The sequence below is a fragment of the Lineus longissimus genome, chromosome 11 (genome assembly GCF_910592395.1).
Source record: "Lineus longissimus chromosome 11, tnLinLong1.2, whole genome shotgun sequence".
Classification (NCBI taxonomy): Eukaryota; Metazoa; Nemertea; class Pilidiophora; order Heteronemertea; family Lineidae; genus Lineus; species Lineus longissimus.
This window is the reverse complement of record NC_088318.1, coordinates 345,631-358,736: the sequence shown is the minus strand read 5'-3', so window position 1 is coordinate 358,736 and position 13,106 is coordinate 345,631. Positions and strand designations below refer to the sequence as shown.

The following is a 13,106-nucleotide window of genomic DNA, read 5'->3' as shown; positions in this document are numbered from 1 at the left end:
CAGTTTTCTCTTTTTTTCTTTTTTCGTATTTTGTTATCTAATCATCCATGTACAGATGTCAAAATGTTCATTATTATCCTTATCATACCCCGCACCCAAACTTTTCAAATGATTTGTCCTCATGCATTCACTTTGGAAACTCATTACGTCCTGTTAATAATGGGGCACGTCATTATCGCGTACATCTGGGAAAAACTTCCTAACGAGACCTAACAGCCGTGACGGCTATTGACGAAGGTATCGGGGCTTGAAAGAGCTCAGTTTATATAGAAGCGACAATAACAACAGGAAAATTGGTAAACATTTTCCTTGAAAAGCTTACTAAAAATCATGAAAATGCAAAAAAACTAGACCGTATCATGCAATGCTTGATAATGGTAAGTACACAAGCTACTGATCGTATTGTTACGTTTCATTATTGAGTGACAGTTTCGCTGATATTTAGGTTTAAATGTCGCATCTAGCCACAAGTCATATTCATAACACTCCACATTAATACCTCATCAACATTGCCTGGAAGTGACCTCATAATCAACAGTCACATTGCCTGAAAGTGACCTCAGAATCAACATTGCCTGGAAGTGACCTCAACTCGTCTCTTCCCCTCTCCAGTACTTCTGAATGTGTGAAAAGGAAACCAAACCAGGATATGAACCTACTTTACTGTCACCTTTAACCTTACACCAGTGTCAGTGACCTTTTAGTTTTAATATCAAGACATGACTCAAATTTTAAAAAGGCCTACATTCATAATATATAGTCACGATCTGAGACTTCCTTGTTCAGGGTGATTACACACGTTTCAAAGTCACGACCGTATGTCCTGTGGCATATCAATGTCTCAGATTATTGATGGAGGCCAACGACAGTGATTGGCACATTTCATTACATTCTCTACAAATCCATTCTCTTTTAAAAACGTGTTAACTAAATTAGAACTGTGGACTTCTTTAAACATTTTGGTGAGGTGGGTATGGTAAAATAAGGTCAGACTTGAGATTTTGTAGGGCACAAATTATAGTAGGTCTGACAGCCTTCTATAGTCTAACCACTGTGGTGATGTGTATTACCAGTATGGGCCACCACAACAATAGACTTACCGGAGTCATCTGTGGGCTGGTGAAACTGAGGAGTGGAAGGGTTCAAGGCAGGCCTGATCAGTTCCTTGTGGTCTCCATTTCACTTCCCACAAAAGATTCCAGCCCAGTCAGTCGAATCCCGACATTTATGACAGGCAGGCTTATGGCACTCGCTAATGGGGCCTGGCAATCTCAGAGCCTTGTGTGTCAAGATGCCTTCTAGAGGCTCTTCAAGTTAACTGGTGATCGGAGGAAGAAGGAATTATTCAGGCATTGCTTTTAAAGTTTACATCTGTGACCGCTGCAACTTCGCGGCACTGTCCATATCTTTCAGCTTAGCAGCAGGCTCTCAAGCCTCTTGTCTCTCATTGTTATGACATCCCTTGTTTGTTATGTTATGGCTATTCATGGCCTGGTATCAAATTGACCAATCATCATCATTCCTGATTGTGCTGTTCTGTTTACTCTGCTGCTGTTAATGTCATTATGCACTGCGTTGCAAACATTAAAGGTGGTAAGCTTCTGTATAGTATAACGACTTGCCAAGAGGGAAGGCTTTCTGCAACAGCATCTTCCAAAAAAAACATACTACATGTTGGGTTTGTCTCCTCATGGCAGACACTGTTCATTTTGAGAAGAAACTGTTCAGCTATTTGCTCTGTGAATACATCGAATAATGCACACGATTCTTCAAAGCATCATTTTTTGGTTGAGAGGCGGCTTACTTTAACTAGATAACTCAATCATGAGCTCAGCCAATAGGTGTGGATATTTTGCTGCTAATTGAGCAACCCAGCATATGCCGGACTCTACTACTTTGTATCAACAGTGACAAGGACTGTCAGTACTTGGTAGAGTGGTATCGTTTCTTGGTTTGTTTGTCTGTCACATCCTACATACATGTCCTGAGTACACGAAACTGAAACATGCCTACAAAGCTACTGTTTCCTATGTTGAAGGTTTGGGATAAATTTGTGTGTCAGGCAGATGAGTCGGTGTCAAGGATGGGTGAAGCTGCTGTGTGTCAGGCAGATGAATCGGTATCAAGGATGGGTGAAGCTGCTGTGTGTCAGGCAGATGAAGCGGTATCAAGGATGGGTGAAGCTGCTGTGTGTCAGGCAGATGAATCGGTATCAAGGATGGGTGAAGCTGCTGTGTGTCAGGCAGATGAATCGGTATCAAGGATGGGTGAAGCTGCTGTGTGTCAGGCAGATGAATCGGTATCAAGGATGGGTGAAGCTGCTGTGTGTCAGGCAGATGAATCGGTATCAAGGATGGGTGAAGCTGCTGTGTGTCAGGCAGATGAATCGGTATCAAGGATGGGTGAAGCTGCTGTGTGTCAGGCAGATGAATCGGTATCAAGGATGGGTGAAGCTGCTGTGTGTCAGGCAGATGAATCGGTATCAAGGATGGGTGAAGCTGCTGTGTGTCAGGCAGATGAATCAGTATCAAGGATGGGTGAAGCTGCTGCTAGTGTTAAAACCCGGGAGGTGGAGATTTGTGAGATGTTTTTGTGGCCACCTTACATGCCTTAATCATCCCACAATGAAAAATCTCTTGTAATGATCTGCAATCGTGATCGCATGAGAGAGTAATGTTCTGGGTCCGTTCTAGCTTCAAAATACCAAATGTTCATGACGTCAAGCCAACCACATACCACCAGACCTCGTTAGGAATGGTGCAGCCGTTTTATTTGGAGTGCTCATTATCGATTCTGGTTTTCATTGTGAATCAGTTCAATAGTTTTTGTTGACTCCATGGTTAAATATGTTTTGAAGTTTGCCCAATTTCAATATTGTGAGTGATGATCACTAAAGATGATGTCCATTCAGTCATACCAGCTTGGGGTTCTGACCACCATCATGAATTAGTTATCAATGGGCCTGTTCCAACAGCACACTTATTACTGGCTATTGAAGGCAGTGTTGATTACACCTCACTGCTATAAAAGCAACCATCTATGACTTGTGCTAGACAGATTACCAGGGTGACAAACCACTTAATCCCACTAATTATGCTGAAGAAACCTGATTGTTTTGCTAATTTATCCAATTGACCATAGTAATTATTGTGTTGATCCATTGCTTTGAAAATATTTCTTAAATTTGTGTAAATATATTGTCCCAACTCTGATGTCAGCAGTGCTGATTGTGGTTGGCTTGCATGGTCAACTGACCTTTGGGCATATAAATGTCATGGTTTCAACGCTATCTTTATTCTCATGTTGTATCCAACAATACAAGCCTGTGTGATTATCTGTGTCTATGTCGGGCTTTACAATGTCACAAGTGAACTTGGCTATGGTCGATATGACGAGTTCAAAAAAAAGAAGAGTTAATTTTTGTTCTGGTGGTGGAGTCATTGAGAAAAAGATGAAATATCGCTGGTGAGGTATTTTATTTATTGTATCCTTCACATTGATTTTGGTTTCTCTTTATTTGTTGACCTTGGTCAAGTCTAACCTGGATAGTGGTTGCGATCCTGTAGACAGGACAACAATGTTCAAGCTTTGAGTTAGTCTCGCTCAAACACTCAGTCAGCGGTAAACTATTCTCTCGAAACAAGGAAGTGCCGCAGAACATTGCAAAATGTTCACATTTTTGCTCTTTGAGTGTTACTGATTCTCCCGAGACAGAAGTACCAAGTAAACGCACGTTGAATTAGTATATTTGTCCATTTTGTAATTTAAAGATTCAAGTATTTTCATGTGAGTCTAGTGGTAATAATAGTCATTGTCCCAGTCTATCAGGCCCCCCTCAGATTTCATCCAAATGGTTCCTGGGCTGTTTCAATTGGTTTCTTTTTCTCTCTCTTTTGTTGTGATTCTATTTGACCTATATATCGTGATAGGACTTGTACAATAATCGCGATTCATATTTTGTTGATATAATGTTAATTGTGTTGTGTATAGAGCAGTCTGGCTTGTTGAAATGACGACTGTCTCTTGATTACTTCTTTCTGATAGAATTACCAAATGCAGATTTGATTTTGGTCAAGATCTGAAGCGAGACATTTGTAGTTGTGTATCATCGTTATTTAAAGGAGATAATTTATAGATCAAAATCGAAATATGGCATCTGTGAATGATACAGTGACTAGTGGGCCATCTCCAATGGTTCAGTTTTTCCTGGATTATTGTCAGAGGTAAAAGTGGCATTACAGGATGGAGAATTTACAAATGTTTTGAAAAATTATTCTTCGGACTTTAGCTTTTGATCTGAGGTGATTAACAATTCCAGATGCGAAACCCTTGGATCATGACTCCGGTCGTGACCTACTAGGATTAGGACATGTAGGACATGGAAGACATTCTCAACACCACTTTGTTCCACATATTGTCAGCCTACTTTTATATCATGGATCTATCATTCATCTCATTACAGCCTAAAGACTTCGATGGACTTCAGTGACTCCCGCATCATATCCGAGGCTGATCTCCCATCCAGCCTCACCAAACGAACTGAAATCATGGACGTCAACCCGAACAAGGAGACCCATGGTAGCCTGACGGGTGACTCAGGGTTGTCCAAGTCACTCACCAACACTCACCGCCCACGCGCCACAAGCACACCAACTCATGATAAATACCCGTCGACTGAGTTGGCTGGAAGTGAGTATTATTTCAATTCTTGTCTTTTTTGCCCCACAAACAGGGGATATCTGTCACTGCGACCTACAATCAGGATCACACAAATTGCTCAGTTGTTTGTACAGTGCTTCTCCTGGCCCGCTAGAGGCATTCTGACTTAGCAGTGCTTTGTGTCTTTTCACAGGATAATGCCTGTCAAAACTGCAGACACCATCATATATTTTGAAATACATGTCTTTGCGGTATATTTTATAAAAGGCAATATTGTAGAGGACTCAAGAATGGTTTGAGTAAAGTGTGTTGATAGACTCGGTTGTTTTGTTCTTCGTTCCAAAATTTGACGAGAGTCAAAAGGCAGAAGTCCACGCCAAATTAATTTCCATCACGTTATCAGGATTTGAATTTATGAAGACAGCGATTCATTATTACATAACTGTGGGAACCAAAAGATTGATGTGGTTCAGATATGTCGATAGAGGTCTTATCTTACATTTCAAAGGTACAGAGCAATGTGCTCGAGTAGAAAAGGTACAGAGCAATGTGCTCGAGTAGAAAAGGTACAGAGCAATGTGCTCGAGTAGAAAAGGTACAGAGCAATGTGCTCGAGTAGAAAAGGAACAGAGCAATGTGCTTGAGTAGAAAAGGTACAGAGCAATGTGCTCGAGTAGAAAAGGTACAGAGCAATGTGCTCGAGTATAAAAGGTACAGAGCAATGTGCTCGAGTAGAAAAGGTACAGAGCAATGTGCTCGAGTAGAAAAGTTACGATGAGTATTATAATAGTTTTGGCGAAAGTCTGCACATTTGACCAAACTTGCTTAACGATAAAGCATTGTGTGCCTTTGACCATACCTTCTGCATCAATGGAAATGGTACATCATCATGTTTCATTTTGTCTCTCTGACTCTTCAGGTACAATCACTAGTGATAGTGGCGATGATGAGGGTGTAGGATTGGGGACGAACGATGAGGCTGGTGTCTGTGAATCTCCTCTTTCTCTCGTCAGCACGGACATCCAGGTGCCGATTGTCGGGTTTGAGATCATGGAGAACAGGACAAGATTCACAGTAAGTAGAATTCTATTTTTAGCGATGCTTGTTGTTCAAAATCATATGAATGCGCCACACAAGATCTATGACAGCATAAGCAAAGCTCATTAGAAATGTTAGGATCAGAAAAAAGTTCAAATTCCATATCAAATTTTAGGAGGGCCAGTCTTAAAGTACAATTGAATATACATAATATCAGATCTCCATTACTCGCTCAGTCATGGAGATCTGATAATATACTGTGATAAAAATTGCACTTGACTTGATAGTTCACGGTGCATTTCCTAGCTATCACAACCAAATGTCTCGAGGTCATTTGATTTAATGACGTGATTTAATTTGTGTCAGATTTGGGATTATCACATGTTTGCAAACTCTGTGTATCTGAACTGGTTGGTTTTGCAATGCAGGTCTTTTGATGTGAAATAAGATTTTGTTGCTTGCTGGACACAATTTGTTTTAAATTCTGAAAGTAGTGTGTAATACTCTTTCTTCATTGGTTGCTGAAAAACGCAGACAGCTATTGAATGATAATACGAAATGTTCTCAGTCAGCTATCGTTTGATCTGGCTCCTGTAATTGTCAAAAACCCATTCTTTTGTGAAGGTATACAAAGTGAACATCCGGAAAGGGCCACATGAGAGCTGGTTCGTCTTCAGAAGATACACGGATTTCGTCCGATTAAATCAAAAGGTAAAGTCCCTATGATGTTCACTATTGTTTAGATTCAGCTGTTCACTGTCCCTCACGTACGCGGCTGAAAAAATCACTCAGTCAGCTGTTCCCAGTCTCGCTCTTGATCATTTCCTATCGGTCGTTAACTTAAGGAGGATTGGTGGGTACGAGTGTAGGGCTGGCACTTAGACTCTATGTACTAGTAATATTTGGGAATAATTCCACTTTCAGCTTGGTTGCGTCTTCCCCACCTTTCGTCTGTCATTGCCGCCAAAGAAATGGTTTGGGAACTTCAATCCAGACTTCTTAGAGGATCGCCAGCTTGGTTTACAAGCATTCCTCAACAATATTGTTGGCCACCGAGACGTGTCTAACTCAGCCCCTGTGCGAGATTTCCTCTGCTTGGATGATCCTCCAGGGCCCCATGATAGCCTGGAAGAGAGCAGGGTAGGTGAATGCTTCTTTCCTTCAGACAATCACACATCACATTTCACACCTGACTCAGCAAGTTGAAATGATACTTACTTACTCATTTGTGTCAAACGGTATCCATCAACCTGGATTCTCGTCCTATTTACAGATGCTTTCATCCTGGTTCCATCTGGTAGAATCATCATAAGAGGGACCTTCCTATCACCAACTCTTCATCTTGTTGACAATGTACTGTGCATGTACCTGATTCAAAGTTCCTCACATTTTATGTTTTCTGCAGGCGTTGTGCGAATCTCTCGAGGAAAATGTCTACGATCTGCGGAAAGATATTCAGGAGCGAGACGCTAGGATTGAGTTGTTGGAAGGAGAGGTGGCCATGTTGAGGGCTGAGGTGGAGGCATTGCGCAATACTGTCAAGTAAGTACCAGTAGATGAGTGTTGGGTTGCTGGCCAAGTGAGACGATTAAATACTCTCACTTTCTCCATCTCATGCACTGCGTCTGCTGTCTTGGTCCGTGATTCCCAAGACGGATAGCTTTGAGAGTTAGACTTTTTCTCATTCTTCCCAGAGCATTGCCAATACACATAACATTTTGGCCCTATTTTAACCATGGGCAACTCTAGTGTTCCTGCGAGAGTGGGAGGTGTTTGCACTCTACATGGCCATGTGTGTGGGTTGAGCGTAAACTTTCACACCATGCCTATCTTTATATCCCCCTCCCCCTCAACTGAAAGATGTCTTCACGTTTCTTCAGGTTAGAAAAGGCTGTGAATGTGATGAGGCGCTCACCGAGCAGTTCACTACCAGAATCAGGCGAGTTTGAGAATGACAGCACGTTGTGTGTAGAAGCGGATCAAGCTCACCGTCGAGGCAATGTCAAGTGAGTAGACAATGAGGGTAGTGTTGTGTAGTATTTATCCCATCCTCTCTATTTTCTGAACCGCTGTAATGTCTTTGGCAGTTTGCACTTAGGTTGCCCAAGCCAAGCCAGGATCTCAAAATGGGTCATTTGTCTGGGTGATTGTGAGCATCATCGTCTATCTGTTGACCTCAACATTGAAAATATTTGATCATCCGGGATTAATCTGATTAAAACTAATGATACCAATGTTGTGTTTGTGAAGAGAAGAAACAGTCATAATCTTGAAAGAGTAAATAGAGGCCGTGTTGATCTCAACGTCATCTCAACAAGAGATGCCATTACGTCAATGACTCACATGGCACACTTTGTTGGGGGTACCTGTATGGAGTTCAGTGCATCTTATTGCTGCAATCTAATTTTGTGATCTTTCTCCATTACAGCCCAGTGTCTCCAGCATTATCGGACAGTTTTGACGTCCTCAACGACGACAATTCAAAAAAACTGAGACGGGTGATAGATGAGGGTGACAATGGTGCTTTAAAGGTTCGATCAGAGGTGACTGGGCCAAAGCCAGAGAAAAAGGTGTCGAATGCGAGGAGTGATTTACAAGTGATTCTGCCCTCCTGATTTGAAGCAATGGATGGATAAACTTTGACCATTGAATTACTTGTTGCCATTTGAATTGATCAGATATTAGGATTGCATACTTGAGGGATAGGCCCCTTTGTGAATGTCTGGTGGTCCCATGTGAGGATGTCATGGGCCTAATGGTGTCTTCCATAAGTGATCACTTAGCTAATGACTATTCTTAGTGATACAATTATATTGAATAAATGTATGATATATGGTTGAACCATAAATGGAGCTATATCATTCAATATTTTTCATTTTAGATTATGAAAGGGTTTTCTTTATTGTAGTTGCTCAAACTAATTGTAGTTCTCTTGCCATAGTTAGTATCTGACATGAGCCCTTGGAAAGACTTGGGCTTGAAGATGTCACATGTAATGTCTAGGGTGCATGTGATATGGAATATTTCTGGTGCAATATTGAGCTAGTTCATTGACATAGCAGGATTGTGAGGTTGAGTTGGTTGAGGTCACTGACGTTGGGTGTGTGGCGTGTTCAAAGTTGAAGACAAAGTATAATATGAGTGAACTTATATGGGAGGGTATATTAGGGTGAATGGGGTGACTATTGCATGAGGCTGTAAATGAAAAGTTGTTTTAAAGTTGATATTCCCATTTTTTTCTGCTATGTCCAAGTATGAATTAGAATTGTTTTAACATTTTAGCTCTTGCTCTTTCAATGTAGCATTTCAGTGTCTGGTAAAATGGTGGATGGGTCGACAACTCGACAATTTATAAACTTTGTGCTATTTATTTGTGCATAGATCATTCCAGATTTTCATTCATTGTATTTTGGTGATTATATGAAACTCTTGATAATTGTGATGATGTGAAAACTGCCAAGCTGGTCAGGCTCGGTGGCGACCATCTGCTCTGGTAATGATAGGCCGCTGCCATAAAGGTTGTTGTAGCTCCTGACCAGTTTTACAGTAACACTGTATTGTGCAGCAGTCTTTTATATCACATTTACAGTTATACACATGGTATTCATATACAGCCAGGCCTGTGCTACAGAATCCTGTAGTTTACCATAGTATTTATATACAGCCAGGCCTGTGCTACAGAATCCTGTCGTTTACCATGGTATTCATATACAGCCAGGACTGTGCTACAGAATCCTGTAGTTTACCATGGTATTTATATACAGCCAGGCCTGTGCTACAGAATCCTGTAGTTTACCATAGTATTTATATACAGCCAGGCCTGTGCTACAGAATCCTGTAGTTTACCATGGTATTTATATACAGCCAGGACTGTGCTACAGAATCCTGTAGTTTACCATGGTATTTATATACAGCCAGGACTGTGCTACAGAATCCTGTAGTTTACCATGGTATTTATATACAGCCAGGCCTGTGCTACAGAATCCTGTAGTTTACCATGGTATTCATATACAGCCAGGACTGTGCTACAGAATCCTGTAGTTTACCATGGTATTCATATACAGCCAGAACAGTTTTCTACAGAATCTTTTAGATTTGTGGTCCAAGAGCTCACTTGTCCCTTCGTGGGCCTCCAACATTGGGAAAAACGAATTCAGTGGGCTACTTTCCTACAACATGGTTTTCAGACAAATTGAGGTTGTGGATTCAAGCTCAGTCGGACGTTCTCCCTATGTTGTCATACTCTTGGTGCTTTCTTCAGCCATATGTAAATATTCTTGTATATATTATCAATAGAATTTCTTGGCAGTTTTTGAAAATAATGGAACTCTATTGAACTGGATTCCTGCCATTTGCATTTTCGCTGTAGCTTCTACATGCTTTTAAACTAAAGTAAAGGAAAAGGGTTGATGACACCCAAACTGAACCTGTTGTAATATCTCCACTTGGGCCATTTCAAGTGGAGTTGAAAACTTCCCTCCAAATTAACAAAATTATGCACAGAAACTGTCCATTTGATGTAATTTCATAGAATTTCTTAGGGTTTGAAGGCCGTCAGAATATTTTATCCACTGGCCAAGTTTCAATTGCCTGTGAGAGCGCTAGAGCCCGAGTGTTTACATGTGCACATAATGAACACAGAAGGATGATGTAATCAGTGTCAGACGTGTTTATTGACAATCATAATGTACATGTACAATATTTTCACTTGAAATAGATGATGATAATTACAGAAACATGCTTGTTCATTCTTATGGTAAACCTTGTCTGTTTTCAATGGAAACATGTGCACCTGGATAGGGACATACAGCAGTATCACCCAACTTGTTGTCATTCGAGGAATTCCCTCCAACCAACCAAGTGTTTTCATGTTGGACCATTTCCTGAACATTGATTGGGACTGCCATCCAATGATTCAGTATATAAGCCTATGAGGTTTTATTGTCTCCCCATCATTTGACGAGAGTGTCTATTTTTGCAAGGTTATGATCGATCGCCTTCAAGAGGAACTCCACCCACTCAACCTCCACCTCGGTGCACATGTGAGTAGATCTGAAATAGTCTAATGATTGTTTTGATAATTCTGCTAAAGAAACGGCATTTGTCTTGACTACGCTGTGCTGTAACGGGGCGTACAACCCAGAGACCAACACGTCCACCTCCGGACTAATCTGCTCCACGTAACATGCAAGAGTATCCATCTGGGAGAGATAATCCAGAGCATCACATTGTCCATTTGAAGATAAAGCTGTTGCTGACTTCTTCAAGAAAGCCTTGGAAGCTGTGACTAGCGCCAGACATGGGCTGATCAGCGCCCGGTCGTCTTCCGTCCATGTCTCATCTTGGTCGTCGTCTTCTTCGTCGATCACCATATCACCGCCACCTTCATCCTTCAGCGCCTCCTTCATCTCCTCCAACGCATCTTTCACCAACTCGAAATTGTTCTTGATGATCACCAGCACCACTTGTTTGTTATCTGAAGCAAAATGACAAAGAAATTATTGAAAGAAGTCTCAGGTGAGTCTTGAAATTGAGAGGAGACAAGACTTGGAGGAGCCTGCTCACAATGGTCTCTAAAGGATTCCACTTGGATGAGAATGTCCTCAACTTTACCATCTAACAAACTAGAGGAGTTCACACAATGTCAAGGATGTAACATTTCAGGTGTGACCTTTCCATGACCAGCTCTGAATCATCTACCATAATCCTCTCTAAAGGCTAGACGGATCCAGTGCTTGATTTTATGGGTCTGAAGTTAAGGCTTTCGTATAGATATAAACCATGACTTGTCTCACCTTTGGGTATGTTGGCCACTTCATCACAAGCTTGCCACACACTCCCAGTTGTTGTAAGATTCATCTTCTCCCTGGAACAGATAAAACTACATTTGGAGCCTGAAGGAAGGATGGCCTTAAAACTAAATAACTAAAAACTGATGCAAACTTCAAAAGTTTTAAAGCAGAAAACGAATTGCCTTGAGTGGTGTCCGAGTAGTTCAACACATATGTCACAGCAAGATGGAGAATTAGGCCTACTCACTCTTTTCCGCAGAGACTCTGTATCATTGACACCAACCCATGAACCTCCTCTATCACATTGACCACTGCCTGTTTGGTGCTCTTAGCTAGACACGTACCTGAAAGAAATGCAGGGGAAAGCTTTATCACATGGACGGACAACCATTCTCACTTATCCCACACATTTGTCTGTCCCCAATGTTGGTAGGCTTTCAACACTGGCAGTACCCCAGCAAATAAAACAATACATCGACAGGAACTGGAGATTGTCCCAGGTAGAGTCGGAGACATTTTGAGCGTGTCCTTCTCACTGATGGCAAAGTGCAGTCCTTCATGCAACGTTACTGAGGAATATTGGTACCCACCAAAATGCTGTGGAAGAGAGTAGAATACAGACACCAGGCCCAGTGCAGCTTTCTCAATACCAGCAATTAGGATCTCACAGTCCTGAAAATGGAAACAATGCCACCTTTAGATACATAATTCATGCAACAGAGTTAAGTTCATTTCCATGCTATACATGTCATCATAATCATATATAAGAACAGTTATTTACATTGAAAGAGGACAAGGACAATTGCAGTGATGCTCATGTAGGCCAAAGGCCAATGGCTGATCAGGTATTGAGCCTGTCACTAGTTGGAGGAGACAGGTCCTGGGAAGACACAAAGTAACTTACCTTGGTTGAAGGGAGAGGCGGCTGTGAGAAGGAGATGGCCATCTTGGTCGCCTCATGAGACAACACTTTCACAATACCTTCTGTAAAAGGGGAAAACACTGATTATGACATGTACAGGCCAAGTCATGATCCTATGGGCATGACAACTTTTTAAGGGTTTTTGTCACATCAAGACCATACGAACCTAACTTGAGCCAGAATGTGTGCAGCTGGAAATCTTTATCAGGCTCTCGGTTGCACTGACCATCTGAAAAACAAAATGACAGGAGGTTTTGAAATGATAACAGGGCATGTTACGGAGGAGACATGGGACAAGTCAGAAATGACAGTGTCAGTGTTAGGTTTAGGCCGTTTTTGTTCCGTTCCTTTCTAAGGTGCTTTCGATACTAGAGAAGTTCAGATGAACCCCCTCCTCCCCCCGACAAAGATGAAGTCACAACCAGAAAGTATACGAGCATAGCAGAGACATCTAACTCGGAGACAAAGTCACAACCATGAAGACAATATAGCAAGACAGAGAGAAGATGGGCTAGGAATAAAATCTACAGCTGCAATATACACAGTTGACTATTCCTAGAGGTGCTTACCTTTAAGCTGCTGCTTCACGAGGTCTAGATTTTGGATAAAATTCACTAATATTGACTCCATGGTGTTTTTAAAAAGATAAACAGAAAATATTCACTGCATGCTTGCGTGTGATTTGTCACGTTCCT

General features: G+C 41.5%; 2 protein-coding genes across 6 annotated transcripts; one reads left to right on the top strand and one right to left on the bottom strand.

Annotated features, from left to right (window-relative positions):
* The first annotated feature begins 279 nt into the window (after positions 1-279).
* Positions 280-10,324, top strand: LOC135496272 (sorting nexin-16-like). Of its 5 annotated transcripts, none has more exons than XM_064785517.1 (8): positions 280-377; positions 4,463-4,689; positions 5,579-5,733; positions 6,322-6,408; positions 6,622-6,837; positions 7,103-7,239; positions 7,578-7,703; positions 8,126-10,324. In XM_064785517.1, exons 2-8 carry the CDS (start codon positions 4,476-4,478, stop codon positions 8,310-8,312), a joined length of 1,122 nt encoding a protein of 373 aa, XP_064641587.1. In that variant the 5' UTR covers positions 280-377; positions 4,463-4,475; the 3' UTR covers positions 8,313-10,324. The 5 variants fall into 5 exon arrangements, with proteins under 5 accessions (XP_064641587.1, XP_064641588.1, XP_064641585.1 ...); XM_064785518.1 differs by lacking the exon at positions 280-377 and adding an exon at positions 825-967; XM_064785515.1 differs by lacking the exon at positions 280-377 and adding an exon at positions 3,437-3,465.
* Positions 10,325-10,350: 26 nt separating this feature from the next.
* On the bottom strand, positions 10,351-13,098 carry LOC135496273 (cyclin-D1-binding protein 1 homolog). Its single transcript, XM_064785520.1, has 7 exons — positions 12,981-13,098; positions 12,578-12,640; positions 12,394-12,473; positions 12,080-12,161; positions 11,737-11,833; positions 11,493-11,563; positions 10,351-11,173 (listed from the first exon to the last, which is right to left on the bottom strand). The coding sequence occupies exons 1-7, from the start codon at positions 13,039-13,041 to the stop codon at positions 10,650-10,652; spliced, it is 978 nt and encodes a 325-aa protein (XP_064641590.1). The 5' UTR covers positions 13,042-13,098; the 3' UTR covers positions 10,351-10,649.
* Positions 13,099-13,106: the final 8 nt, after the last annotated feature.

Bases quoted from the DNA above. Each gene is read 5' to 3' on its own strand.
- LOC135496273 (XM_064785520.1), bottom strand. From the start codon at position 13,041: ATGGAGTCAATATTAGTGAATTTTATCCAAAATCTAGACCTCGTGAAG. The intron at 12,641-12,980 runs GTAAGCACCTCT...TTTGTTTTTCAG, and splicing joins CGTGAAGCAGCAGCTTAAAG to ATGGTCAGTGCAACCGAGAG. The intron at 12,474-12,577 runs GTTCGTATGGTC...CCCCTTTTACAG, and splicing joins CACATTCTGGCTCAAGTTAG to AAGGTATTGTGAAAGTGTTG.
- LOC135496272 (XM_064785516.1), top strand. From the start codon at position 4,150: ATGGCATCTGTGAATGATACAGTGACTAGTGGGCCATCTCCAATGGTT. The intron at 5,734-6,321 runs GTAAGTAGAATT...TCTTTTGTGAAG, and splicing joins AGAACAGGACAAGATTCACA to GTATACAAAGTGAACATCCG. The intron at 7,240-7,577 runs GTAAGTACCAGT...ACGTTTCTTCAG, and splicing joins GCATTGCGCAATACTGTCAA to GTTAGAAAAGGCTGTGAATG.